Genomic DNA, 27,352 nt, shown 5'->3' on the forward strand with positions numbered 1-27,352 from the left:
TACTATCATGTTTTTTTAAACATTTCTGAATGAGATTCTCTTTTCCTTTACCTGCTATAAAAACAAATGATCAATGGTCAGAACTGGTCAAATTTCATTTTCAGCTACTGTAAAATAAATGTTTGTTTGAGCATTTATCTTGGAAATAATTTAGTAAAAGTGAGGTACTATGGATATTTGGCTAAGTAACTAAATGTGATAGCCTTATTTAAGCAACTGCTTTTTGAATTATAATAATATGTTTCAGTCTCTGGTTTTTGTTTTCCATTTTTAATATTTGGATAAATCTGGGAATTACATATCACTTCAATAAACTATAAATTAGATTTATGTCAAAATTCTGTTTAAATGGTATTCATTTTTTACAACCACACTTAGGAAATTACTAATTTATGTACTGAAATTGACTATGTGCTATCTTAATATATCAATTTTCCCTATAGAAAACCTGTTTGTGGGCTTTAAGCACTCCATGACATTCACAACCCTTAAGTGCTTAGTTGAGGCTTCAGAATTCTTTTGGAATAATTTGTGGCTAACCATGCATTTGTATTAACCAGGTACACATAGTGGAAATGGGGTAAACAAACTACAACAGGTGGTTTAGTTATAACATTTAATTCATGTTTCATTGATTTAAAAAACAAAATCTTCCAGTTATTTTTTTTCTCAAAACAGCTTTTTGTTATGGCTTCAGCTGGTCTCAGTTAACCCCTTTTTATCCAATTTTCCTTACACACCCCTTCCTTCACTATTTATTAGGGTCTTTTCTGCGTCCTGAGCTCACCTCGCCCTTTCCTCCTTACTACCTGTTCTTCCTCGTTTGAACTCCCTAAATGTCAACTCTTTGGTTTTGGTTTTTGGATTACTTGCTCTTTCCTCGCCCTTATCGGATTTGTTTGATAGATAGATACTTTATTGATCCCGCGATCTCTCTTCTTGTATACTACCAGGACTTGACTTTGACTGGAATAATTGACCACTCTACCTCATCGACTGCCATGGATACCTCAGCTACTGGACCTCACCTGGAGACCCACACAAGGTTCATAAATTACATAGCTTCTCACACTTTTAATATCTTAATTCTATTTGTCACCACATCTAGACCCAAATCTGTTGTTTGATGTGCTCCATTGCTCCCCTTTAGGAAATGCACAAAAAGTAAAAAAAATGTTTTGGTTTTCTGTTCTGTGTGATTTGATAAGTCATACTTTGGCTATAGACGTTCCGTCCAGGATCTGTGTCAAGTGTCAGGACTGTGGATTTGCGTGGCCTTATGGACTTTGGTCTATAAATGTTGGCACAAGGAGGTACAGTACTACAGAAATAAGAGCCCTGTGTCTCATAGTAGGAGTTTTGTGACCCAGTCCTCTCTAGAAGAACCCCCTAACATCATGCTCTGCTTTTCTACGACAAAAAACATTGTAGAAGATTTCCACAAAATCAAATCACCCTTGTTTAAGAGTTGGATTCTTTAGCGTTGACCTGCTGTATATTATTTACATCAATATACTGTATATTCATGTATACTTATTTTCAAGTGCTGTGTTTGCTAAAAGAGTTCTTTCTTCTCTTTAATTCATATTGTGTATCAAACCACAGAGAAACTACTTGTCTTGAAAGGTTTAGACTAAAAAACTTAAAACAAAATTAAAAAACTTATAATTTTGCAGAGACATCTCAAGAAGGTGGGCCATATTAATAAAAGAGAGACATTTTTCTGTTTGAGGTTTTCTGGTAATTGCCCTTCTACAGAGGAAAATATCCGAAGCCATACCTAATATTTATTCTTTATAATGCTGTTATATTATATGCTTCTATGTAAATGGCGGATGTAGTTAACAAGAAGATTATGTCATAGGAAAAATGCAAATTGGTATCAGAAGCAGAAATGTCTAAGCCGACTTCTGAACAAGACCTTCCCTGTTTGGTGCAACTGGAATTGTTGTTATTATGTAAATGAAGCATAGTACATCCAGATATGAAATGCAAAATATACATGTATTTTGCCTTACAAGATATATAGCATTACCTTTTGCTCTATGCAAGAGAGCAGGGATTTCACACTTTGTGTGCATGAGATAAATATTCTAGGTCTCAAGATCCAAGCAATTTCCTGAAGGAGAATCTATTACCCAATGTTAGACAAATCCTATGACATGTGATATAGCAAAAGGTAATTTGGAACAAATTTGGCATACACTTGCATGGTGGAGGAAACAAAACACTGCATGGAGAAAGGACAGAAAGAATCCACCCTCTGCTGACTGAGTAAAATTAGTCAAGGAGCTGCAGCAAGGGTGTTAATTTGGAGGAGGGAGGGACGCAAAGTGAGGAATGTTGGGATAGGAGAGCAAGATTACTATCAGTATTGATTTGTATTCTGATACATTTAACACTTTGTCTTTAATTCCAGTGAGCACCCCAACACCACAAGGCAGCAATGCAAGCCACTGTGCTACCATGCCACCCTATTCTAATCCATTTACTGTAGTTAATAAACATAGAGGAAAATGAATTTCATTACACTGTCTCTAGAAATTTCTAGAAAACATTTCTTATTTATCACAACCATCCATTTTATTAAGAATATCAGATGCATTTAATTGAGTCAATATAAACAAATACTAGAAAGCATGAATAATTCATAACAAGGTCAAACAACAAACAATCTACTTTCACATGATTGTTTAACGTTGTTATATGTTTATTCTTTCATACAATTTTCATTGTTATTATTCTTATTACTTGTGGCATGGGATTAGTAATAAAAGATAATAATAATTGTGGCAGTTCTAAAGCCTTAATACTTTTTTTAGATTTAGCTCAATTTTAAATCTCAGAGAGTGAAAACAGAATTTCAAACATTTTTACAAGTCAATTTAAATTGCAAGGACAGTGTACAGTAAGTCTATAAGGGCATATCTGTAGAAAATAATACAGCTGGAAACAATTAATTAAACATTGTGTTCTGTGTACATATAAATATTCTGTTGATTACCATCTCCACCCTGTCTGTGGTATTCACGTACTACAAAAACTGTAATCTTTGTATTATCCACCCTGTTGTTAAGGTGTGGTTATTTTCAGTGTAGCTCCTCAGTTACTTTATTCAGGGCCCATAATTCCAAGGCAAATACGCCTTATAAACCTACAGATATCTTCCTATCTGTACAGTTACATAAACCATAAAACTACACATGTAAACATAACTTATTACTGTGAAAGTAAAAGATGAAAATAGATTTGAATCTAGTGTAACAGGAAAAACATTAAGATTTGTAAATACAAATATATTATGTATATTGCAAGTTTTTGCAATACAGAAGTGGTGTCAAAGATGTTTAAAAACAGTAATCCCAAAAATAATAACATTTTTTTGCTTAGTCTTTCAAAGATATTTATTTTATGATGTTTACTTGATCCCTGCTGATCAGATACTGTGATTTGACTAACAAATGAACAGACATGAAAGAATAGGTGCTTTTGCATTTATTTTAGTTCAACAGACTTTTATTTGAATGTAGCTAATTTAAACAACACATACACTTTTGTAATTGTGGCAAGAAAACTTGTTTAACTCATCGAAGCATGCATAAAAAGACTAAAAGTTTGAGTTTTCAATATTTTCACTATTATACTTACAGTTTGTACTGTGAAATGCACAAATTATTTTTTTGTTATAATGACCAAATTTATATTTCAGGACAAATATGAAGTTATCTGTGTAAGTTTAAAATCAAGGCCTTTTTGAAATAATACAAACCTACAATAGAAAGGTGTAAATAAATATTCCAATGGAGACCAATGTTTTTTTTTTCATTATTGCAACAGCTAAAAAATAATTTCAAATGATATAATGCAACATTATCTCAGTATAATTCAGAAATACATTTAGGGATCTTTTAGACCAGGGCTCACCAATCCGTGTTCTGGGAGGATGGTGTGCTTACATGTTTTCAGTCCAAAATAACCTGAATCAGATCATTATTTGCTCAATTAGACAAGCTCTTTGTGCTGCTGGTGCTTAAAAGTCACCAGGAAAACCTACATATGCATCTGCCCTCCAGGGCCAACTTTTGAAAACGTGTTTTAGATGTTGAAACATCTACATTTGTTTTTCTTCAACTGGAATCTGGCTAAGACCAGGTTTAGATGTGGGGTTTGGGTATATGGATATAATGTTTGATTTAAACTTACTTAACTAAGATATTGAATTGATCAGATATATCAGATATTCAAGCAATCATGCAAAGATCTGTGGGAAATATTATATTGATTGTGGTATTTAAATAGTGTCATTACAAAATATTCTTTTATGTGTAAAAATGGGAAAAACAAAAAAAGAAACCATGGCATTTAAAAAATATATATAAAAAATGTTTATTTACTACAGGTACATTGCTTTTAACAGTGTCAAGAAAGCTTGCACTGAGTGCCCCTGAATATGTTTTTTTACACTTAAGTAGAAAACAATGGCAGTTTCTACGAAAACGAAGTTAGATGTTAACATATTTCTGCTCTTTTAGAGAGATGAACAGGGAGGGATGTACAGTATTCAATATAAAGAAAGTACTTCTGCTTCTTTGAAAACAGAAGGGATTTATAAAAAGTATTGTGGATGAAATTGGCCACATGATGGTAAATCTTTGTGCCAAGATTTCTAATTCTGAGCTTTCTAATGGCTAAAGTTGTGAAGGTAGTGATTTTTTACCTGTAATTTTTACCTGATTTGCGTTTAGAGTTTGGGAGTTTTAAACACTGCCTGAGGACAGGAACTATGCTGAACTTGAAGACCTGTCTTGAAGCAACTGACAGCTTTTATCTGAGCTCAAAAGCACCCCAGACTAAATTATGATAAATGGTTTACACAACTGATGCTTCTGACATGATAGCACATCTAAATGAACTAAATTGGAGACCAAACAGTGATGAGTGATTTTGAAACATGGAAGGCGATGAAAACTTGCCATTTTTCTCTGGACACCCTAAATTTATGCTCTTTCTAACATCTTAAATAACTATTTTATCATAGCTCAGCTGCCAAGACCTGGGTTCGAGCCAATGCAGTGAGGCACGAACTAGGGTGGGAGCAGCGAGGGCACAAGCCTTAGAACCCGAATCAGTTACAATAACAAAAGGACAGACAATGAAATGTGGGCTATTTCGAAGTCGCAAATGTGAGATATAAAGTCGCAATTGTGAGATATAAAGTCGGAATTCTGAGATATAAAGTCACAATTATGAGTTTTTAAGTCACAATTCTGAGTTTTAAAGTCACAATTCTGAGTTTTGAAGTCGCAATTCTGAGATACAAAGTCGCAATTGCGAGATACCATAGCGCGTTTTTTTTTATACTCCCTGGCGGAAACGGGCTTCCATAGAAAGGTAACATAAAATGTTCCTAATTTAGTCTGCTTTTGAAACCAAGGGGATAAAGTATTCTTCCATTAACTTAACATGTACATTTTGTAAAATAAAAAAAAAGACTTTAGATTTCTAAGATTTCTAAGTTGACAGCAGCATAGGAAATGTGGGACTTCTGTTCTGCTTCTTCACTCCTTGATAGACTCCATACATATGGGTTCAAAAAAAGTTGCAGCACCTCATAATGAATCTGATGAAACAGCTGTGGAAAATGTGTGATTTTTAGTTGTAGGAAGTGATTTGTGATTCTTAGTTACAGTTTGTGTTGTAAGAGGGTGGTACTGTATGTTCAGGCAAAATGACTCTTGCTTGAACTAAATTCTTCAGAGCGAATGAGTGAGGAGGATCAAAGTGTGCTGGTTACCCACATATTGATGACCAGAATACACAGACACTCTTAGACATTTGTTGTGCTTTTAAATTAAATTTAAAGTTTTTGGTTCATTTCATTATCACTGATGAGTCACACATATGCCATACTTTCATGGGGAAACCTAAAAATAATCAACTTCCTGCTATGAAACCTGCAGTTTATGAAAAGCATATTAATTGTCCACTACCACCTCACACACCACACAACATGATGCATTTGATGAAGAGGAAACCTTTACTCACTTATTCACATGACCTGGCTCACAGCAACATTTGCTGTTCAACAGGTTCAAGGACTCATTTCAAGCATTTTGCATCAAGAGATGGCAAATCTTCCACTGTAACATTATTGTAAAACTGTGGCAGAGAGAAATCTATGTGTCCAGAGCCCCTGTAGTGTGTGACATATTCAAACAATTAATGGAATATGCATTCTTTTTAAGTTTTGAATATGCCAATATTTTACAAATACTTTGCCATTTATGCTTAGCAATCTGGGGGCCTTCATAATAAACTACTTTCAAAACTATACTGAACTGTGCCGTGGCTTTCTGTATCAATATGCAACGTAAGAATGATTGAATAAATGTTTGAGAATAGCTTTTGTTATCTTGACAGTCAGCAGCAATATCTGCTCTTCTATTAAACCAATGAAAAGGATTCTAGTTTAAAAACGAGAGGACTTTAGCCACATTGTAAGGGGAACCAAAGATAAGAGAACATAATACAGCAGAACAGCTCATACAAACTTTAATTGTGTGATGTAAAAAAATAGACATTTCTCTTAGTGTTACAGGTTTATTTTTTGCTCATTGCTTACAGAGACCTCTTTAATGTGGTAAAATGTTCATTGCTTTGATTCCCTATTTGGTTCTGCATTCTTTGGATCAGCCTTTTCTTTTGTTCCTTTCCTCATTTACATGGGATTTTTCATCTTGGATGATTTGCATTTCTGTTTTTATTAGTAGGGCACAATGGATGATGTGTGTTTCCATTGTAAATTTATTTTTGTTTAACATAAAAAGTGCTACTAAATCCTGTTTTAATGACTTATTTTGTGCACTGTATCCACAGAATCTGTTTTGTATTTGTTGTGATTTCATATAATGTTCAGGAATATACTATTTTAAATTAATAAGAAGTTAAATAGACAGTAATGAACAATAAAAAAGAAAATATTTTGTTTTACATACAGCAACATACACAATTTTCACTTTTGTTGCTTTAAAGGTTGCAGTCAACACACTTTGATATAGCAATTAATATTTGTTATATAAACAACCTACTCCACACACAAAAAGCAAAAAAACATAAATAGATAATTCACTGAAAATAATAATGGTTGCATACGTATTCAGTGGCTGAGAAGGGAGAAAATGTCATTGGGTCAACTTGAATCTTCAATTCTGCAGTTCAAAAGCTGCAGGTTCTATCTGAAGAAATACTTTCAGATAGAATTTGATCCAGAGACAGTTCACATTCAGCAAAAGAAAAAAAAAGTTCTTATGAAAAATTAGTTACACCCAATCAGAACTCAAAATAATGTTTCAGAGTTAATTTTTTGCGGCTAGAGGCAGTATTTTATCTCTATAATATATCCACAGCTTGCAAAAGAAAACATTACAACATATTATCATTAACATATAAAATAATTTAGTGTAAATTGGTTTAACTGACTCATTAAAATTCAAGACATTAACAGAATACAGCTACAGAGTTGGGTAGTGAGCTCCAGGCTTTTTTCAAGACAACTTAAGATACATTTCATACCTGAAAGAGCACTAAATAAACTCACAGATAGTTTTCCAAACTGTTTTTATAATTGTAACCAGGTGATGAGGTGGTAGCACAGGAGTCAAATGCAACGTCCTCGTAGGGGTGGGTGGTTAGATTGTCGCGCTACCACCAGCTTGCTGTACTCATGAAATGCGAATACTTCTGGAAACCCTCCCATTTTTTTTCTATTTTCTAGACAAAACCAGTAAACCCGAAGTAGTAAAGTTTTTAAATGTCTATATTTTCATGTTTAGAGATGTCCCATTTCTGTTGTTAAAGGTTTATGTGTTTATATGTTTGATTTAAAGTTGTAAAATGTGTATTAGGGGATGCAGTTGGCAGACACGTATACTCAACTAAAAAAAATAAATGTGTAAAGCCGCTAGGTTAAAAATGTCTGTTGTGAATTAAGTGTATTCTAATTGTAATGATAGAAATCATTATGTTGTGTCATGTTTAAATGTGATGTAGTACTATATATGTAAAAATATTAAATGGGAGAACACAACACGTACGAGGCGGGTAGTTAGATCCATAGCTACCAGCTTGCTATACTCCAAATTTGTGAATACTTCTGGGACCAGATTCACAGGGTTTTGGAAACCTTACCATGTTTTTTTCTTTTTTTTTTTACTTCTGTTGTTTATTTTCACTTTTAAAAATAATCCCGTGTGAGATCCTTCAGCACGGGAGTGACGACACACAACAGACTGTGAAGCTACCACTACTAGGAGGGACCTGCTAGACATCACCACAGCAAGGCAGAATAGGGACCGTGATGTAATACAGTCGAAAATGCCGTCAGGAAGTCGCAAAGAGTTGTAATCCTTAAATCAAATCTATGCCTTTGTGCGATCATAGCTGGTTTTATACGCGATTTATCTGTGATTGATGTTAACCATTGAGTCCTGGCAAGCAGCATTAAGTATTAGCTACTACCTGGCAGAGATAAGTATTAAGACATTATTTTAACTTTCGTAGCTAGTGGGGAGTGTACTTTTGTAGCTTCCCTAAAGCTAAAATTGGTAAAAAAAAATCACATCATCCAAGCGAGTGCAGCACATTTGTATGTAGTACAACGTCCATATCCTCCTCTGTCCTACAGAACTCCATGCTCCCTGCTCCCTGCCCTCTCCCTCCTCTCTTCCATCCGCCATGGACATTTACTGGTGACGCAATCACAAAAGTCTCTGCCCAGTCTACCATTTCATTGGATTAATCGCCTCTTTGCCATCATTTCTGTACAACCAATGCAGACGTAGACAGCGAGGTGAGTGGCATTTTGAAAATACTGTATATTTAAAAATATATATAAGAGTGTAAAAATACAAGGACAACGCCCGCGTTTACAAAAAAAAAATCTTAACACATTTTCTGCATTGATTATCATCAAATTGTGAACAGTCCTTTTTACACCTCAGTACAAATAAAAACATAATCATTGTAAAATAAATGTTATCGGAATGTAGAATTATTTTAATGACACCATCAAGAAAACAGCATCATAAATTAAGGTAACAGTCACCTACATATTGTAAGTACAGACGGTACAGACAAGGGTGAGCGGCTAAGATTGTTCCTTTTGTTGTTTTCTGTCCATTTTTTGAAAAACATGTCTGTATCGGTAAACACTTTTTAGTGTATTCTATTTCCATTTGTTTTCAGATAAGCCTAGAAATGAAAGGGAATTCAGCTTCTGTTGAGAAATATGAAAGGTTTTGGAAAGAACTGAAAGAAGATAGCGAGTGCCCCACAATATGTGGAGAGGACAGTTTTTTTGTGTGGGAGGCAGGAATGTTACAAAAGCTCTGCTCTAATGTCACTCTTTTCAAACGGCTGTTGACTGAAAAGGTGTTTCACAGCAAGGTGAGAACTCTGTTGCAAGAATTGCCCACAACTGGGAACACATTAAAAAACAAAGGTTAGTGTTTCTTGTAGATGTCATTGTCACATGTACACAGAATCTATATATTTTGTCTATACATATCCTGCAGCAATATCACCTTGCAACTCACAACCTGCAGCTTACTGAAGCTCAGCAGGTGTGAGCCTGGTCAGTGTAAAAAGTGGTGAAGAAGTATGAATAAATGTCTACCCATGTTTATAGCCAACAGAACTAAACTTTACTGCGGGAGCCTTTTTTACAATTTAACATAGCATTCAACCGGCTGCTTGTCCTGGTGCCGTAAACAATTATGTTAGAACATTTCACAGGATACAGCAATTATTGTCATAACACAGCTCTCTTAAAGGTATATTCAGTTTACATATAATGCCCATTATATGACAGTCAATGCCTGGATGGGAGACCTCCTGGGAAAGTTAAGGTTGCTGCTGGGAGAGGTGTTAGTGGGACCACTAGGGGATGTTTACCCTGCAGTCTGTGTGGGTCCTAATGGCCCGCTATAGTGACAGTGACACTATACTGTAAAATAGTGTTGTCCTTCGGATGAGACGTAAAACCAAGGTCCTGACTCTCTATGGTCATTAAAAATCCCAGCATGTTTCTTGAAAAGAATAGGGGTGTAACTATGGTGTCCTGTCCAAATTGCCCATGGGTCTTTACCAGTCATGGCCTCCTAATAATCCCCTTCCATTAATTGGTTTCATCACTCTGTTCTCCTTCCCCCTGACAGCTGATGTGTGGTGAGCGTACTGTGTCCATTATGACTGCTGTCGCATTATTCAGGTGGATGCTGCAAATTATTGATGGTGGAGGGGAGTTCCCAGAAAAGAAAAGTGGAGAAAGTGCAGTGTCCAGAAAAGCGTTATATTTAAGTGTAAGGATTTATTAGTAATTAATGTAATGAAATAAGTCTTGGAAAAAAAGGTAATTAAATTTAGGCACATTAGACGGCTTTACATTGTCTGAATTACTTAATTTTCCTGTGTTTTTTATTTCAAAATGGTCTACTTTACTGTCTCCTCATGGGGTTTATGTTAAGTCATTGTAGGGCAACCTGCAAGTACAGATGGTACTATACTTCTCCATTCTTTTCTTTCAAAGGACCACTACACACTTATCAAAGAGAAAAACTTTAATTCCAGTCCAGAAACAAGATTAGGAAGTCCTGATAAAACAATGCTATACACAATCCACTTTACAGCAAAAATTAAAATACTAATAATGTAACAAAGAATAGGTAAATACTTATAACAAAGAAATTACATGGATGCAACACAGTAATCAGAATAATCAGAATCAGATTTTTCATTTTGAATCTTCTAGCTGAAAAGTATATACCACTTACCACTTTCTTTCCTCACTGCTTCTAAAAATATCTGCCTATGAAGTCTTGTTTACGTTTCGACTGGTCAATAAGTGTGCATCCTAAATAAAATAATATGACCCATCCCTAAATCTCCATTCCTTTAACATATTACTTTCTCACTATTCTAAAGATGTATCACACAGTAGGAGAAAAAGTTTTTAGAGTGAGGATTCCACGATAAAAGAAATCAGAATTTCCCAAAATTTAACAGCAAGCTCTCTTAAACAAAGTTCAGGTAACTAATCCAGAATCTGGTATCCAAGACTAATCAGATCAAGGTTCTCTTGCACTTAGATGAGGGTAATGGGGTTGTTCTTCTCACACAATACCAATATCAAGGCTCCTTTCTGCCACGTGAGATACTCCTTCATTGAATTATGTGGAACAAAAAAAAAACACTTAAAAAATAGAAAACCACAGATGGAAAAAAAATAAATTTGAAGTGACCCAGTGTAGCGGCGAGGCTTAATAATAAGGCAGAATTAAGTGTTTCTGAGCTTCCCAAATGAGGCCCCATTTCTCTGTTCATCTCTGTGGTGCAGCCACAGAGAGACCATTAGTGCAGGGTGATTTAAGGTTTCCTAGGACAGCTCCCAAAGGGGGATGCACTTAGCTAAGTCTGGCTATCATGATCAATGGTCATCCATTGGTGCCTATCTGTCTAGGGAGTGCCAGATGGACATCTGGACTGCATTACTAAGTGTCAGGACTAAGTGACTCATATCTCACCTTGATCAACCAATCAGGGACTGGTAGGGCTGAGTAACCCACGTGGGACTCTGATGCCCATGGAACTTTCAGCCAATCAACGAGCTGAAGTTCCTCCAGGTAAAAACAGGCAACACAGAGAGCCTGAGAGATTCAGATTCGGGAGATTCAGTAAGATTCTGGAGAGGATTCTGTGGACTGTTCTAAAGGGAATTCAAAGGAGAATTCCAGGGCAGGACGGCCCAGGAGCAGAAGGCTCCCAAGGGCAGGACATTCTCGCAGCGCGCCTCCTGACCATCCTGAGACTCAGCCCGGACAACCACGGAACGGCCAGTGTGTCTGAGTGCCAGAACTTTCCTTTGTTCTAAGAGTCTAGAGCGGAGGTTGCCAGAGAATAACCAGAGGATCCACCCGAGGTTAGCACCAGCAGCAGGCCTCGTGAACAGGTCAGAACTGTGGACAACTGAATCACTATTCAGAACTAGCTCTTCATCAGGAACGAACCGGTCCTCTTCCTGACTTGCTGGGACCCACAGTCATCTTTTCTCCTGTGCACAAACTTTGCTAGTTAAAGCCAACACTAACTAGCCGGTCAGTGAGCATCAGCAGCGCACCGTCGCAAGCCACACAGCACAGCCTGGCACGGAGCCAGAGAGCGCGGATTGGACAGCAACAGCCTGCAACTGTTTCTTTGTGCCCGCAGGAGATATGAATCCCCAGAAATTGGATGAGTATTCAACTTCAATGCATTACAGCTCGAGAATTCAATTGTTATCCCAACCAGTTGATATCAATTTAATTCCTAAGAGTTATGTACTTGTTTTGAGTATCTAATGTAGAAGTTATAACCAAGTTCATTTATGAAACAGTCTAAATGAATGATATACTGAACGTATGTCCTCTTGATATGTGTAACTCTTCGTAACTGATTGAATATATACCTTTTGTATTCTGATAACCCTCACGATAAGATCTGTTAGGTTTACATGCATATTCTATGTATTAATAAATGTATCCTCGTGTATTAGTACCTGTGTGTGTGCGTTGTTTGAGTTATGTCGCATGGTTGGATTCTAAAGCCATCAAAAGAATCAACTTTGTGATTTACTGCTACAATTAGTAATTGTCTCAGTAAATGCCCAAACCCTACAGAACTGGTGCCTTCAGAGAGCCACTACATTTACATTTTGGCCGGCTATGATTACATATTTGGCGTCCCTGAACGGCTATGAAACATTACATATTTGGCGTCCCTGGCACGGGCGTGGCAAGACTGAAATGAGTCAACCAAGCGGAATAATTCATATAAAACGCCGCGGGTTTCATACACGACAATACAGTGTGCTGAAAGCCGAAAGGAAAAAAGTTCCCCTTGCTCTTTAAGCAGTGCTTGATTGTTTTGTGATCTTTTGCAATCTACCGGGTTGATTGCATACTTGATCTTGTGGTTTTCTGTGGTAAAACTGTGATTTCGTACTTAAAAGTAATACTCTTTAAGTTTAACGATGGTTGCTAAAAGGTCTGAATTCGAGTCGCTATTAAGCACTCTCTCTAGCAGCGACAAGTCTGACCACGATCTCCTCCATATCTCCGTCAGCGGAGAAGCTAAAAGAATAAATCTCCATTCTCTGAGAGAGCTAGCGAAGGACATAGAGAGATTTGACCCTGCAGTGTCAGAGAATAATATCGAGAGTTATATTCAAGACCTCAGGTATAACCTGCAGTACCTGCCAAACGCCACAGAACAGGAGAAAGTGTTTCTGGTCAGGAAAACTACCAGCAGAGCTGTACATGAGTGGATGGCTAGGCAGATGAAAGAAGTCTGTAGTGATTTTGAGGAGCTGTGTCAAGCACTTATCGAAGAATACAGTGCGTTTATTGACCCGACTGCCGCGATAGCCGCCGCTCTTAACATTAAGCACGAGAGAGCAGAGTCCCCTCGCGAATATTACGAGAGACTTAGACGAACTTATTTTGCAGGGCGAAATGATGAGGGTTGCGAAGAGAATATACATTTCAAGGGTTTATTAATTGCGAATCTCCACCCATCAGTCAGAAAGATGATCTTAATGCATACAGATGCACAGACCATGAAAATGACTGATATTAGGAGATTCGCGCAGAAAGCCTGGGAGTATGATGTCCAAAGTCGCTCTGAGCAAAAAGCTGCTAAAGCGACTGTGTTCGCCGTCAGAGCCAGCAGGGTTAATTCCCTCCTGCTCGAAGGAGCACAGGCTCCTGAGCTGGCTAAGCCCCGTTCCAAAGCAGGCACACAGGACCGCACCCAGCGTCCTAAGTGCCATGAGAACACCGGGGGAGGGAAAGGGCTAGATAAAGCTGAACAAAAGGATTCAGTAGCCTCCCGCCTGGCCAGGCTTGAACAAGCTTTATTAGGACAGGGACAACCGCTCCCCAAGGCTGCCGGAAGCGTGAATGAGCTGATACTCTCCACTGGAGGAGGCGGAGACCCGCCCCCTCTCCCTCCCTCAGTCTATCTGATTGAGCGGAAGAGTTCCTGCCTGGATGAGGTCAGCCACTCCCAAGCGAGTGCTGACTCCACCCCTGAAGTCACAGAGCAGGCAGTAAAACACAGAGGAAAAGCAGGAAGCTTTTACTTCAAGGCTGCCATGGGAGGTGCCTTACACAGTGAGACACTGATTGACACTGAGGTTGAAAGGTGTTTGATGTCACACGGCAAGCTCAAACGGGTAGAAAAAGAAAAGGGCATGCGACTCAGAGTGGAACCTTTGGTGGATCACCAGAAAGGCAAAGTGTGGAACCAGGTCAAGGCTCCTAAGCCTTCTGTACAGAAGGAAAGGGGGGCCAAGAGGCAGACTGTGCTCACACAGTGCCCACCGAACACAGAAGCCTATGTGAAGATTCCTTCTGTTCCCTCTGGACAAGAAATAACAATATTTTCTTGTTCCCCGGATATACAGGGAAGTCGTGTCCCGGCTGAGGTCACAACAGCCTCCCTGCCACAGGAGCGGTGCTCCAAGCAGCCGCCTGATCCACCAGGTAAAGCACACCCCTTTTACATCCCTAAAGAGGAGCAGATCTCCCCACCTGGCGATGAAAAGGAGCTTTCCCTGTGCACCCTGGCACCCAAGAGGGGTCAGGACCACCACCCTGCAGTGGTGGAAGGGATCCAGATGGCAGGAGAGCAGGTTGGTGATGTAGCCCTCGCCCTTAGCCCTGAGAGGTCCTCTATCAGTGAGGATCTGCTTGAGCAGCTGTCACAGGGCCACCGCCAGGTGCCCCTGGTGCAACATTCACAGGTTAGACAGGAGGTCCAGCTGGACGCTGAGACTACTGCGCTGTGGACACACCTGATCCCAGATGCCGATTCCCTCTGCTGTGACCCAGGGAACCTGCAGTCAGGTAACATTATTTCTCACAACTACCAGGTAGTGAGTGAGACTGACCTGATTGTTCCTGCCTCGACAGCAGGGTTTCCAACACACCCAGTCCCCCAGAAGGGACAGGGAATGAAAGCCGAGCCGGTTTTCTTACAGCCACCAGCTCAGTCTGTCAGTCTGAGTCTGACCAACAGTGGTTCACCCAGACTGGAGCTGGATGGTCAAGCCACCCGCCTGCCAGTGCAGGACATCGCAAAGAGGGGTGTCAGAATCCCCGCCTGTACTGACATGGGCCTGGTGGGTGATAGTGAGTTCGAAGACAGTGAACTAGCTATCTCAGTGCTGGGGCAGCTCCCTGAACCCCTAGCGAGGGAAGGGGGGAGCAAGCAGGTGTCCTACACCTACCCCCAGCGAACGATTGTAAACATGCCGATAGAGGGATTCCTCAATCAGGAAGTGTGCAGGGTGGACCTGAACAGTGAGAATGGGGTAACAATCCCAGATCACTCAGGTGCTCCAGATGACCACTCAGCCAAGGGTCAGGCATGCTCCACCGCTGCACCGCCCCCTGCAGGGTTCCTAGAGCACAGGCATGAACAAATCGAAAAAGCAGATGCCCTGGAAATGGAGGAGCAGCATCAGCAGCTGTGTCAGATCTCCCCAGATTTCCAGGATGTTGGTGCCCAAGATGCCACATGGCATACTGAGAAAGACACCATGTACACGCTGCGCCAGCTTAGAAAGGCAACAGTCACTCAGAAGGAGATGACTGGGATCAGCCACCCGAAAAGACTTTTGGGAGGACTGATTGCTGCCGCCACTGTTGCACGTTTGCTTTTTCTGGTAGGTTTGTGTGCTACTGGCACTCTCACCCTGACTGCCCCAAGAAGGCAGGTGTCAGAGAGGCCAGAGGGTAGTGACAGACTGTATCGACAGCAGCAAAAGTTGGAAAGCTTAGGGAAAACCCTACAGGCAACTTCCTATGCAACAGGGTTAAACCTTATTCCCCAACCAGTGGACATGATTGCCAGTGTTATACAATGGGTTTATGCTTGTGTGCAACAGGCCAGAATGTTGACACAAGACCTGTTAAGGGAGTTTAGTGCCACTGTAGCCAGTCTAGCCATGGCACAAATCCCAACCCACTTGATTCCACTCTTCTCAGTAGAGGAGTATGTGACATTAACCCCATCGCTCATAGCTCACCCAGAAGGCAATCCAAGATTGAATTCGGTTCCAAATCTTGAGATGGGTATGGCTACCAAAGCTATCCGTTGGCTGTGTCTAAACGATTCACCAATGAAGGGTGTAAAGCTACTAACGAGTAGAGGGAGGTTAATGAACCCCATGAAGAGCAGGTGGGAAGTAAATGGCTGGTCAACACACCACATTTAACTGACACTATGACTTGTGACAGGTATGATACAGCTACCACAAAGCACCTACCTAACCAAATAGTTTTCCTGTAAGTTCCTGAGGAGGCCATAGTACAGCATGGTAACTTAACACTGTACGGTCTGGAACCAGACAACATAAGACCAAACTTGAGGTCGTGGATGCCTTCAGATGCCACACTAAGGAATTGGATAGAAATCCAAGAAACAGTAAGCCTGAAGAGGTACAGGTAGTTGAGTTTGCTTTAATGGAACAAACCTCCAAACCACCCTAGCAGATACCCAACACAGGTGTTGTGGTTTATCGGGGGGCTGGGAACAGGAACTGGTGTTATTGTAACACTGCTGCCGGGTAGCTGGATCATGACTGACAGTGTACTCTGAATGATGTTCTCTCACATCAAGATGTACTCTGGGTAGCATGAATGAGTCAAAAGTAGCAAGTCAAAAGAAAGGAAGTGACTTCTCCCCAAATATCTACTACAGAGGTATCAGATATTGACAGTGAACTTCCTGATGTGTAATTCCTAGACTGAGATAATGTCTCCTACCGTGTTTATACATACTCCAGATGTTATTCATCCTGTTTGTTCCTAATGCTGGTTCCGGTATGAATTCTCGAGGAGTAATGTAGACATTTAAGATTAATGTTCTAATGGCAAGGGACATCACTTAACTCTGTTTTGTTTTGAAGGCAACAACGCCTCAGGACCTCGTGACCTTCAAAAAGGGGGGATATGTAGCGGCGAGGCTTAATAATAAGGCAGAATTAAGTGTTTCTGAGCTTCCCAAATGAGGCCCCATTTCTCTGTTCATCTCTGTGGTGCAGCCACAGAGAGACCATTAGTGCAGGGTGATTTAAGGTTTCCTAGGACAGCTCCCAAAGGGGGATGCACTTAGCTAAGTCTGGCTATCATGATCAATGGTCATCCATTGGCGCCTATCTGTCTAGGGAGTGCCAGATGGACATCTGGAATGCATTACTAAGTGTCAGGACTAAGTGACTCATATCTCACCTTGATCAACCAATCAGGGACTGGTAGGGCTGAGTAACCCACGTGGGACTCTGATGCCCATGGAACTTTCAGCCAATCAACGAGCTGAAGTTCCTCCAGGTAAAAACAGGCAACACAGAGAGCCTGAGAGATTCAGATTCGGGAGATTCAGTAAGATTCTGGAGAGGATTCTGTGGACTGTTCTAAAGGGAATTCAAAGGAGAATTCCAGGGCAGGACGGCCCAGGAGCAGAAGGCTCCCAAGGGCAGGACATTCTCGCAGCGCGCCTCCTGACCATCCTGAGACTCAGCCTGGACAACCACGGAACGGCCAGTGTGTCTGAGTGCCAGAACTTTCCTTTGTTCTAAGAGTCTAGAGCGGAGGTTGCCAGAGAATAACCAGAGGATCCACCCGAGGTTAGCACCAGCAGCAGGCCTCGTGAACAGGTCAGAACTGTGGACAACTGAATCACTATTCAGAACTAGCTCTTCATCAGGAACGAACCGGTCCTCTTCCTGACTTGCTGGGACCCACAGTCATCTTTTCTCCTGTGCACAAACTTTGCTAGTTAAAGCCAACACTAACTAGCCGGTCAGTGAGCATCAGCAGCGCACCGTCGCAAGCCGCACAGCACAGCCTGGCACGGAGCCAGAGAGCGCGGATTGGACAGCAACAGCCTGCAACTGTTTCTTTGTGCCCGCAGGAGATATGAATCCCCAGAAATTGGATGAGTATTCAACTTCAATGCATTACAGCTCGAGAATTCAATTGTTATCCCAACCAGTTGATATCAATTTAATTCCTAAGAGTTATGTACTTGTTTTGAGTATCTAATGTAGAAGTTATAACCAAGTTCATTTATGAAATGGTCTAAATGAATGATATACTGAACGTATGTCCTCTTGATATGTGTAACTCTTCGTAACTGATTGAATATATACCTTTTGTATTCTGATAACCCTCACGATAAGATCTGTTAGGTTTACATGCATATTCTATGTATTAATAAATGTATCCTCGTGTATTAGTACCTGTGTGTGTGCGTTGTTTGAGTTATGTCGCATGGTTGGATTCTAAAGCCATCAAAAGAATCAACTTTGTGATTTACTGCTACAATTAGTAATTGTCTCAGTAAATGCCCAAACCCTACAGAGCTGGTGCCTTCAGAGAGCCACTACATTTACATTTTGGCCGGCTATGATTACATATTTGGCGTCCCTGAACGGCTATGAAACATTACACCAGTATCAATAAGATACTGACACACAACATAGCACATTTTGCATAATGATGTAAATGATCAAATCATGAAATGATATATTAATATATTTGATACTTATTAATTTGGTTGAACTCTAACCCTAATGCAGTGCCCCCCATCCGTTTTCCACTCAGACATTTTTGCATGGATTCTGTGTTTTCACCAGAATCTTTTTTTTAACTCTTCTTGTCTCAACCTCTTGTTCAGCTGGATTCAGAGTAGACTGATATGCTTCTTTCTTGAGGTGCATAATCACACAATAATTATTTTTACAACACTATGATTAATATTATATTAAAATACACCTATATATCAAATGTACTAAAATAAAAATTATTTTGGACAATGTACCAGGTGTTAGGCTGCACACCCACCAGGATGGCAAGGACAGGCCAGGAGCTGTTCTGGACTGAAGTTCAAATATGTCACAGTTTAGGGGTAGTGACAGCATGGTCCAGAAGGGACTTTGCTTCACAGTGACAGAAACAAGGAGTGGAGAACCAGGAAAGCTGGCAGATTGAAGCAGAGTCCAATGTGAAATGCAGTGGTTGAGTGCAGGGTAAGTAACTGGAGATCAGGACACAGGGCTGGAGTGCAGGACTGGGAGGACAACCAGACCTGACAACTGTTGAAAGGTTCTACGTGCAGGGTTGAGCTGCCAGGCCCCCAGGCCCCCAGACAGCCATAGCACCTCATGCAGCAGCAATTCTCACCGCTAGCGCACACACCAAGGGGAAACATGATGTATCCAAAGAGGAAGTAGACAATGGGAACTCCGCTGAGAAACCACTGGCTGGCAAACCAAAGGTGCAGAGTAGGACAGGGAGTGAAATGTAATACCAGGTTGCCGACTTAAATCATGCACAGCACCTGTTGCAGACTGATTTATCATTGCATTCAGATGATATGGTTATATTGTTTCCTCAGCAAGTGGTGCAGGGAAGGCAGGAGTGAGGAGGCATGGCCCACAGCTACTGCCACAACACACGCCCCGCATGACATCCGCAAGACATCATCATGACACCAGGAAAAGAGACAGTGATTCATTAATGCAAAATTTTCCAACTCATTGTAAGGACACTTCTCAATGCCATGAAGTCAGTCCTTTTTTCTTACTCCATTCAATGTCTTCCATTATTTCCATTTCTCTTTCAGTTCCTTTTCTCTTCTCCTCCATTCCTTCTCAAGTCTCTGTTCCATTTCCTCTCTCATTCTTCTCTCTCTCTCTTCATACTCCTGTTTCAGCTTCTCTTCTACCTCTCTTGCTCTTTCTTCATATTTCTTTTTCAGCTCCTCCTCCTGTTGTTTCAGTCTTCTTTCAATCTCCTGAAGAATCTCTTCACTGATAAAGGCTTCTCCTTTGTTTTCTGCGACCATCTCATCTATTTTGTCCAGGAGCATAATAACCTGAGTCTGTTGTTCCAAGTTCTTATTGAGAACATGATACCTTTCCCCGCATTTCTCAACCAGCCACTGGAGTGTCTCCCCTGTATCCCTAATGTGTTGCTCAATGGTTTTGCCTTTAAGTCTGTCCCCCCATGTGAACAGCACTATTGTGTGTCTCCAGACTCTCTCACCGAGAAGCTGAAGGTGTTCCTCTACCGCTCGCCTGAATGACTCTGGGAATGGAACCACAGGAATCACTATCAGGAAAGCATGAGGCCCTGGGGCACACATAGATACACTACATGTTATGTCTGACTTAAAAAATGCTGAGTCATAAACGAAAGACAGCCAGCCTGGTGTATCAACTACAGTGACGGATCTCCTGTGTACTTCATTGTTTTTGATTACACATTTTTCTGTCCGGTCTTCAGTCTCAAACACCTTTTCTCCAAGGATTATGTTTCCTGCTGAACTCTTTCCAGCCTGACTCCTTCCTAGTAGAACAATCCTCAAAGGCTGATAGTGTCTCTGAGGGGAAGGACCCCGTCTCTCAGCTTCTTCAGCTTGGGCTTGCTCACCTATGAACGCAAAGAACGGAAAGAACACAGTTAATTCTCTACAGAAGTTTCACATAATTTGCTTGGTAAGTTCGACATTGCTATTATACATTGCTCCACAGACATCAAAGCAATAGAAACTACACTATCGAATGACCTGAACAAGCTGAACTGCTACTTCAAAGACTGGAGGTTAAAACTTAGCATCACCAAGACAGTGAGCAGCATTTTCCACCTCGCCAATCGCCTTGCTAACATAACGATCAACGTCAAGTGCGAAGACAAAACTATTCCATTTGAGAAAAGCCCGAAATATCTAGGAGTTGTCCTTGACCGCTCACTGACCTTCAAACAACATCTCGAACAAACAGCAGCAAAAATCCAAGCAAGGAACAACCTCCCGCGAAGACTAGCTGGCACTAGCTGGGGTGCAAATTTCACCGTCTAACGCACCTCTGTGCTTTCTCTGGCCTTCTCGGTAGCTGAGTACTGCTCTCCTGCCTGGCACAACAGCAGCCACACGAAGAAGGTAGACACAGCCCTGAACAACAGCATGCGCATTATAACCGGGTGCATTAGATCTACGCCCACTGAATTGCTACTGATTCTCAGCGGCATCTCTCCACCTAACCTTCGCAGAGAAGCAAGTTGCATCAACCTTGCACTGAAAGCCTCGGATGACTCCAACCACCTGCTGCACGATGCCATCTGCAACCAGAACACCACAATCCTCCGATTAGAAAACCGGCACTCACCTTCTAACACAATGAGGCGCCTTATGAAAGAAGCAAACAACAACAATGGCACTAATTGGGCTAACAAAAAGTGGCAAGACGCGTGGAATAATAACAACCACAGACTGAAACAATTTATTGACAAAGTATCCAACAAACCCGCTGGAAATTACCTACCCAGACAAGCCTGGGTCAAGCTGAACCGACTAAGAACCGGACATGGCCGTTTCTGGGCCACCCTACACAAGTGGGGTCTCACTGATGACCCAATCTGCGAATGCGGAGACAGCAAGGAGCAGACGGCCGACCACATCCTATACTCCTGCCCTCGCTTCAGATGCCCCGGCAACTTTATCGATTTGGATGATGCCAGCCGCGACTGGCTGAGGCACCTGACTGTGACAATATAACTATGTAACTTCTGCATGTTAAGCTCATACGAATATATATACATAATTTGCTGGTTTTGATAAGGAGCTTCCAACACAACTGACAGTGTCATAGTGGGGTACAGTGATTAGTTAATGCTTAAAGGTAACTTTAACTAAGCTTAACTGTTTTAACTTTAACTAAGCATAATGTTTTCTATGTTAATGTCAAAGTTTTACACAATATTCGAAATGAGGTCTTCCTGGTACACTTATTTTTTACATATTGTTGATTACCGTCTCCAGAATTACCAAGATGTGCACATTGTCAAAGCAATAAGAGGAGCTCACTGCAGTTGGATCAATCACTGCAGTATTCATTCAATTACATATTTGTCCCCCCCCCAAGTCTTCCCTTTACTCAGAGCCCATCTGACCCCCTCAGAGACTGCTCTCTGAGTGTTGCTTAAACCAAACCCTAACCAGTCTAACCTACTGCAACAGAGACTTATAACCTTCTTAATAAGAATGTCATGTAGAGAGTGATGTTAACAGGCCTGTCAAGACAGATGATATCATTGTAGGTGTCCTCTCCAGTGTGACCCATGTCACACATTTGCCCCATTCTAACCGATAATCTCCCAGTCTCAACCTACTAACCCTATATGACTTTCTAGGCACCGTAAGCAGACAATCTCAACTACTGCTACCCTGTTACAGTCCCACAGCCATTTATGTAAAACTTGCTCTCCTAGTTCAAAATGGCTGAACCGAGAGGAATGGAAATGCCACACTTAAATAGTAAACAGCAGATGGGGCAAGTGCACAAAATAACGAAACTAAAATACAAAATGGTCGGAGTGCCCTCTAGAGGAGGGATGACGATTGTGACACTTACATTTGAAACAACCACTACAGTATTATTTCTGTCTTATATTCTAAGACAGTGTATGTTTTTCACTTCATTAACAAAATATTCCTGGCATTGCCCGTGCCTCCTCATAAATACTTTTGCAACTACCTGCTGAAGTGTGCCACCCTTAATCTATCCAAATAATAATAATCACACATCATGCATGACTAACTGTATTATTTTTCTCCATATGTATCATATTAAGTTTATAAGCATTTGAGTAATTTATTGGATTTTTGTACTGTAGCATTTGTCACCTAAAAGCTACAGTATAGACATAGAAGGAGTTTAGCTAAGAAGGTGGTAACAGTACTTTCACATATTTTATTATTTGTAATAGTGATGAAAATGGTGGGTTTGCTGCCTTAAAAAAGCTACCTTAACAGGAATTTAGCTGGCATAACAAGTTACACAACAAATGTCAACTTTAAGTCACACCTGAAGACAGCAAAATATTGTTTTGCTTCTTTCTATTTTTCAATGGGGAATTCCTTTGCAACCTGTTCCTTTGTAGCCAATGCATATGACTGTTTAAACTGATTTTTTTTAAATGTAGTAGATCACAAAATATATTATATATCAATTTGATAATTGAGATTATCAAATTATGCGTTATTCATTTTTGTTCATTTCAAATATTGAAATCTGAAAGTTTAATAGTATGTAAAAGAATAATAATTTAAATAAATTGACATATTGATCCTATTGAAATACCATTGAAAGACTTATGCATTTGTATTCAGTCAGAAATTTATTCCCACCTTATGCTGCACGTTGAGATAATAAATAATCTGAAAATTTTAAGAAGATGCTGATCTTCTGTTGGTCTTTGTTCGGCACTGTCATCAACGTGTCATAAAGTAATATCAGCTATCATGGTAAGTGGTTTTTACACATTCTCTTGTGTTTTAGTTAGTTTGCTAATTGTGAAAAACTCTCTTGAGCATGATTAGGTAGAGTTAAAATGGCTGAGCCATGAAAGACTGATTGTATTCAACTGTGTTTAAATGCATACATTAGAACCCAGACACAACTTGACACCTAACTTGTCTACACTTACCCTTCATCATCTGTTAATGTTATAAGTATAAATACTTATATGCCTTTCAGTACTGTAGCCCATTTGCAGTACCTTTTTGTTTCCATCCCATCTGAAATGGCGGCAAAATAGCATAAAAGCAGTTCTGTCTACAAAAAGTGTTTCACTCTCATTTTTTGACTGGCATATACTGTGATATTCAAAATTAAAGGCTGAAAATAAAAAAAATAAATTCCAGAAAAAAATGTAGATTTTAGGAATGACATGACATTCATTTATCAGAAAGAATTGTATTTACTGAATTACATACTATTTGCAAATGATTCATAATTTGTTTTTTACAATGAATTTCAGAATTTCATCTGCAGTTTAATGATCAGAATCTAGAGAATCTATCAATATAGACAAAACTGAAAGTAGAACACAAACACTCCTGCTGAGAACAGAATCTATGTTTTTTTAATTTATACATCTCAATTCTCCACACAGAATCAATGTTCCATGCTACAAGAAGTGTAACAGATACTAATGTCGATTGATAATGACAATAAAATAAACTTACCAGGGTTCAGAATGGCTCCCTCAAATGCCATTTCTTCTTCTCTCTAACTGTTACTGTTCTAGGAAAGCTGAATTTCCTGTGTCTGTAAATAAAGGCGTGGGCATATGGGTAACAAAAGCACTGCTCCTACACCACCTGGCATCTCGCGAGTTTTTGCTTGAGAACTGAACAGAAGCTTTTTTCTACATCAGTTATTTCAGTCTAACCAGTTGTTGTCTGAGAAAGTGAAACTGCAACAAGTTAGACTTAACTTATATAGGAAAATGATTCATTTCAGTTTCATTGTTATTATCATCGTCATCCCCAAGACCTCAGATAAAATATTAAGAACGATATCGTAGAGGGTTCAGTCTTGCTGATCTTATACGTAAGTCTCAAAAGCAGATCATAAAGGACATTATGAACTTGAAAATAAGAAAGATTATGTTGTGCAGTTAGCAATGTAGAAATAAAGAAGCAGTCCTAATTAGGAGATAAAAATCTAACTTTGGATAAAACGTCCTATGTATAAATTTTATTTTCCTTGTGGCACTAGGAAGCTGCCATACAGAGCAAACAATCTTGATTAAAGATTGGTAAGTTAAAGTATATTTATGTTACTACAATGAAAAGTACTGCTCTTCAAGTTTAAACTCTGTAAAACTGCAAATGTATATTCATGCATAAAAGCATGAATGTCATGATGGTCAGGCAAAGTATAACACATACTAAGGATGCCTCACTGAATGTATGATATCACATGATATCAAATTCCTCTTTTTTCACTGTTGTAACAAGTTGCAAGTTGTTGGCAACTTAAATTATAAACCACAACAGTGATGTTTTCCATTTTCTGCAAGAGCCTCACTAAAACCACAAGCATTATATTTTCAATTGTAACAATCACAGCAGAAAAATATAGCTAAAATGAGCATGTCAAAATTACACAATAACCACAAGTGACTGAGTTAAAGAATTTGATGTGACTGTTTATGAAGAAAGTAGAATATGCTACCACTACCAGTTATATAAATGTATTATTTTAATTCATAAATGAGTACTGTTAGTGATGTTCAGAATCGTTAAATGGATTTAAAGAAGCACAGTAGTGAAACAGATTAAATGAAGCAATGATGGTAATAATTTCACTAACATGTAATACATCACAAGTGCCACCTATCAATTGTCTTTGGCCAGTGAATCACACATCTGAAACTTACTGTGGCATAGTGCGTTGTCACAGCCAGTTTACTGTGGCAATTAGTTCTTTGTGCATTCTGAGTGTCTCCATCTATAAGTCAGTAAAGCAAGGCCTACTTTTCTTAAAACCATGTTGAATACCCCATATATATATACCCCAAACTATTGCCATATATGTCATACTCTAGTTTTGGTCAAAATACAGTGCCTTGCAAATGTATTCAGATATTTCATGTGATGTCCTATTTTGTACATACATATTTAAACATATTTTATTCAAATCCTGAATAATTCTAAGGGTAATAATTCTTCCGTAAAGATAATTGCTATAAGTAAACATTTAGATCTTCATGTTAATTTTAAGTTAAAAAATTTAAATTTAACTTATTCCCATTGACATAACAGATAAAATGGCCATTATTCTATAACTTATTTGAATAATCTATCTGCATTCTTAATGTCAATTTTTGTCATACAATGTTTATTGTATAACTAAATTCAGTTCCCGAAAATAGAATATAATAGTTGGTATCCAAGCAGTAGAAACAGTAGAGTTGTGATATGATAAAGACATATAAAAGCAAGTACCCACACTAACAGAACCTTCGAGAATTTTGAGTGTTTTAGCTCTCTTTTGGACTGATAAGTCAAGTAAAAGCCAGCACACATCATTGTGTAACATACAGTTCTCCAGAACCTTGCCATGGACTGGGATGAACTACCTGTTCCATCTCCAAGATACTCAACACGCCGACTGTTTCAACATTGTTATTATTGGACCGCAACCACAGGAAGGAGAAGGGGTAGGGTCCCGCAGTACATAATCACTTCCAAAAGACTCCAATAAGAATGTTTTCTTTAATATACCCTTACATTTCACTACATAAAATAACACATTTACTGTAGCCCTATTCTTCAACATCCCTGTTCCCAGTAAGAACCACCAGTGTGGAGTCCCGTCTCAAAAGATAACAAACTCAAATTACACTCAGATGTGACTAAACACAAGAGTTACAGTATATCCCATTTTTTTAGTTGCCTTCCCTCCACACAATCTTTATCTCCATATACATACATGTATATATACACATTAGACCAGGATGGCAAGGTGGTGCAGTGGTAGCACTGCTGTCTTCTAGTGCTGTGGTCCTGGGTTCAGTTCCTAAGATCCTATCTGTGTGGAGTTCATATGTTTTCCATGTTTGTGTTGGGTCCCTTCAAGTTCTCCAGTTTTGTCCCACAGTCCAAAAACATACTGGTGGATTAATTGGCTTCTGGGAAAACTAACCCTGGTGTGAATGCGTGTACGTGCCCTGCAATGGACTGGCGTCCCATCCTGGGTGTATCCTTCTTTGCACCTGTTGCTTGCGAGGTAGGCTCTGGCTCTGGCTCCCCCGTGACCCTAAACTGGATAAAGGGGTTAGAAAATGGATGGATGGACATTTATCTAAAAAAAGTACATTGTTCAATATATTAGATTTAATATATATATATTTAAAATATTACTTTATAAAATGTAAATAAATGTAGAAAGAGAAATACATTACAACAAATCTGATAGTGAGGTGTAATTTTGACTCCAACTATAAATATTGATTATTAATATGTAATATGGTATCTTTAATGATTATACAAAGGCAACATTCCTAGACAAAACAACAGATTTTAACTAAGCAAAAGGTAGGATAAATATGAAGCACAGACCCCCCACAGAACTGATTCACGTTGTTGCAGTTTTTGCTTGGGTTCAAAACTGTTCTCGGAACCTCTAACATATGATTTAAAGATTATGTTAACTTTAGATAAAAGAGCTCAACACCCCACCTATAAATATAGTATATTTACTGTTTATAGACAAATGCAAATAAACACAACTCTATTAAGCTTTCATCGTGTCAACTCTATTCTTGCAAGAAAAATATCAGCTCCTGAGGCTAGCACACCAATCTGTCACAAATGTACAGTAAAATACTTTACATATAAATGAAGGTTAATTCTACACTGAAAATCAAAATTTTTCAGATAACCTTGATCTTACTTGTTCCTT

The 27,352-nt window shown here is 39.4% G+C and overlaps 1 protein-coding gene across 1 annotated transcript; it reads right to left on the bottom strand.

The window, feature by feature from the left end:
* Positions 1-18,609: 18,609 nt before the first annotated feature.
* LOC148839684 (GTPase IMAP family member 4-like) lies at positions 18,610-24,197 on the bottom strand. Its single transcript, XM_088933537.1, has 2 exons — positions 24,127-24,197; positions 18,610-20,531 (listed from the first exon to the last, which is right to left on the bottom strand). Exons 1-2 carry the CDS (start codon positions 24,155-24,157, stop codon positions 19,702-19,704), a joined length of 861 nt encoding a protein of 286 aa, XP_088789663.1. The 5' UTR covers positions 24,158-24,197; the 3' UTR covers positions 18,610-19,701.
* Between the last annotated feature and the right edge of the window lie 3,155 nt (positions 24,198-27,352).

This window comes from Atractosteus spatula, chromosome 2 (genome assembly GCF_055471065.1).
Source record: "Atractosteus spatula isolate fAtrSpa1 chromosome 2, fAtrSpa1.hap1, whole genome shotgun sequence".
In the NCBI taxonomy this organism is placed as follows: Eukaryota; Metazoa; Chordata; class Actinopteri; order Semionotiformes; family Lepisosteidae; genus Atractosteus; species Atractosteus spatula.

Coding starts and splice junctions, on each gene's coding strand:
- LOC148839684 (XM_088933537.1), bottom strand. CDS start 24,157: ATGGCATTTGAGGGAGCCATTCTGAACCCTG. Junction 20,532..24,126: donor GGGAGCCATTCTGAACCCTG/GTAAGTTTATTT, acceptor TTGCGTTCATAG/GTGAGCAAGCCCAAGCTGAA.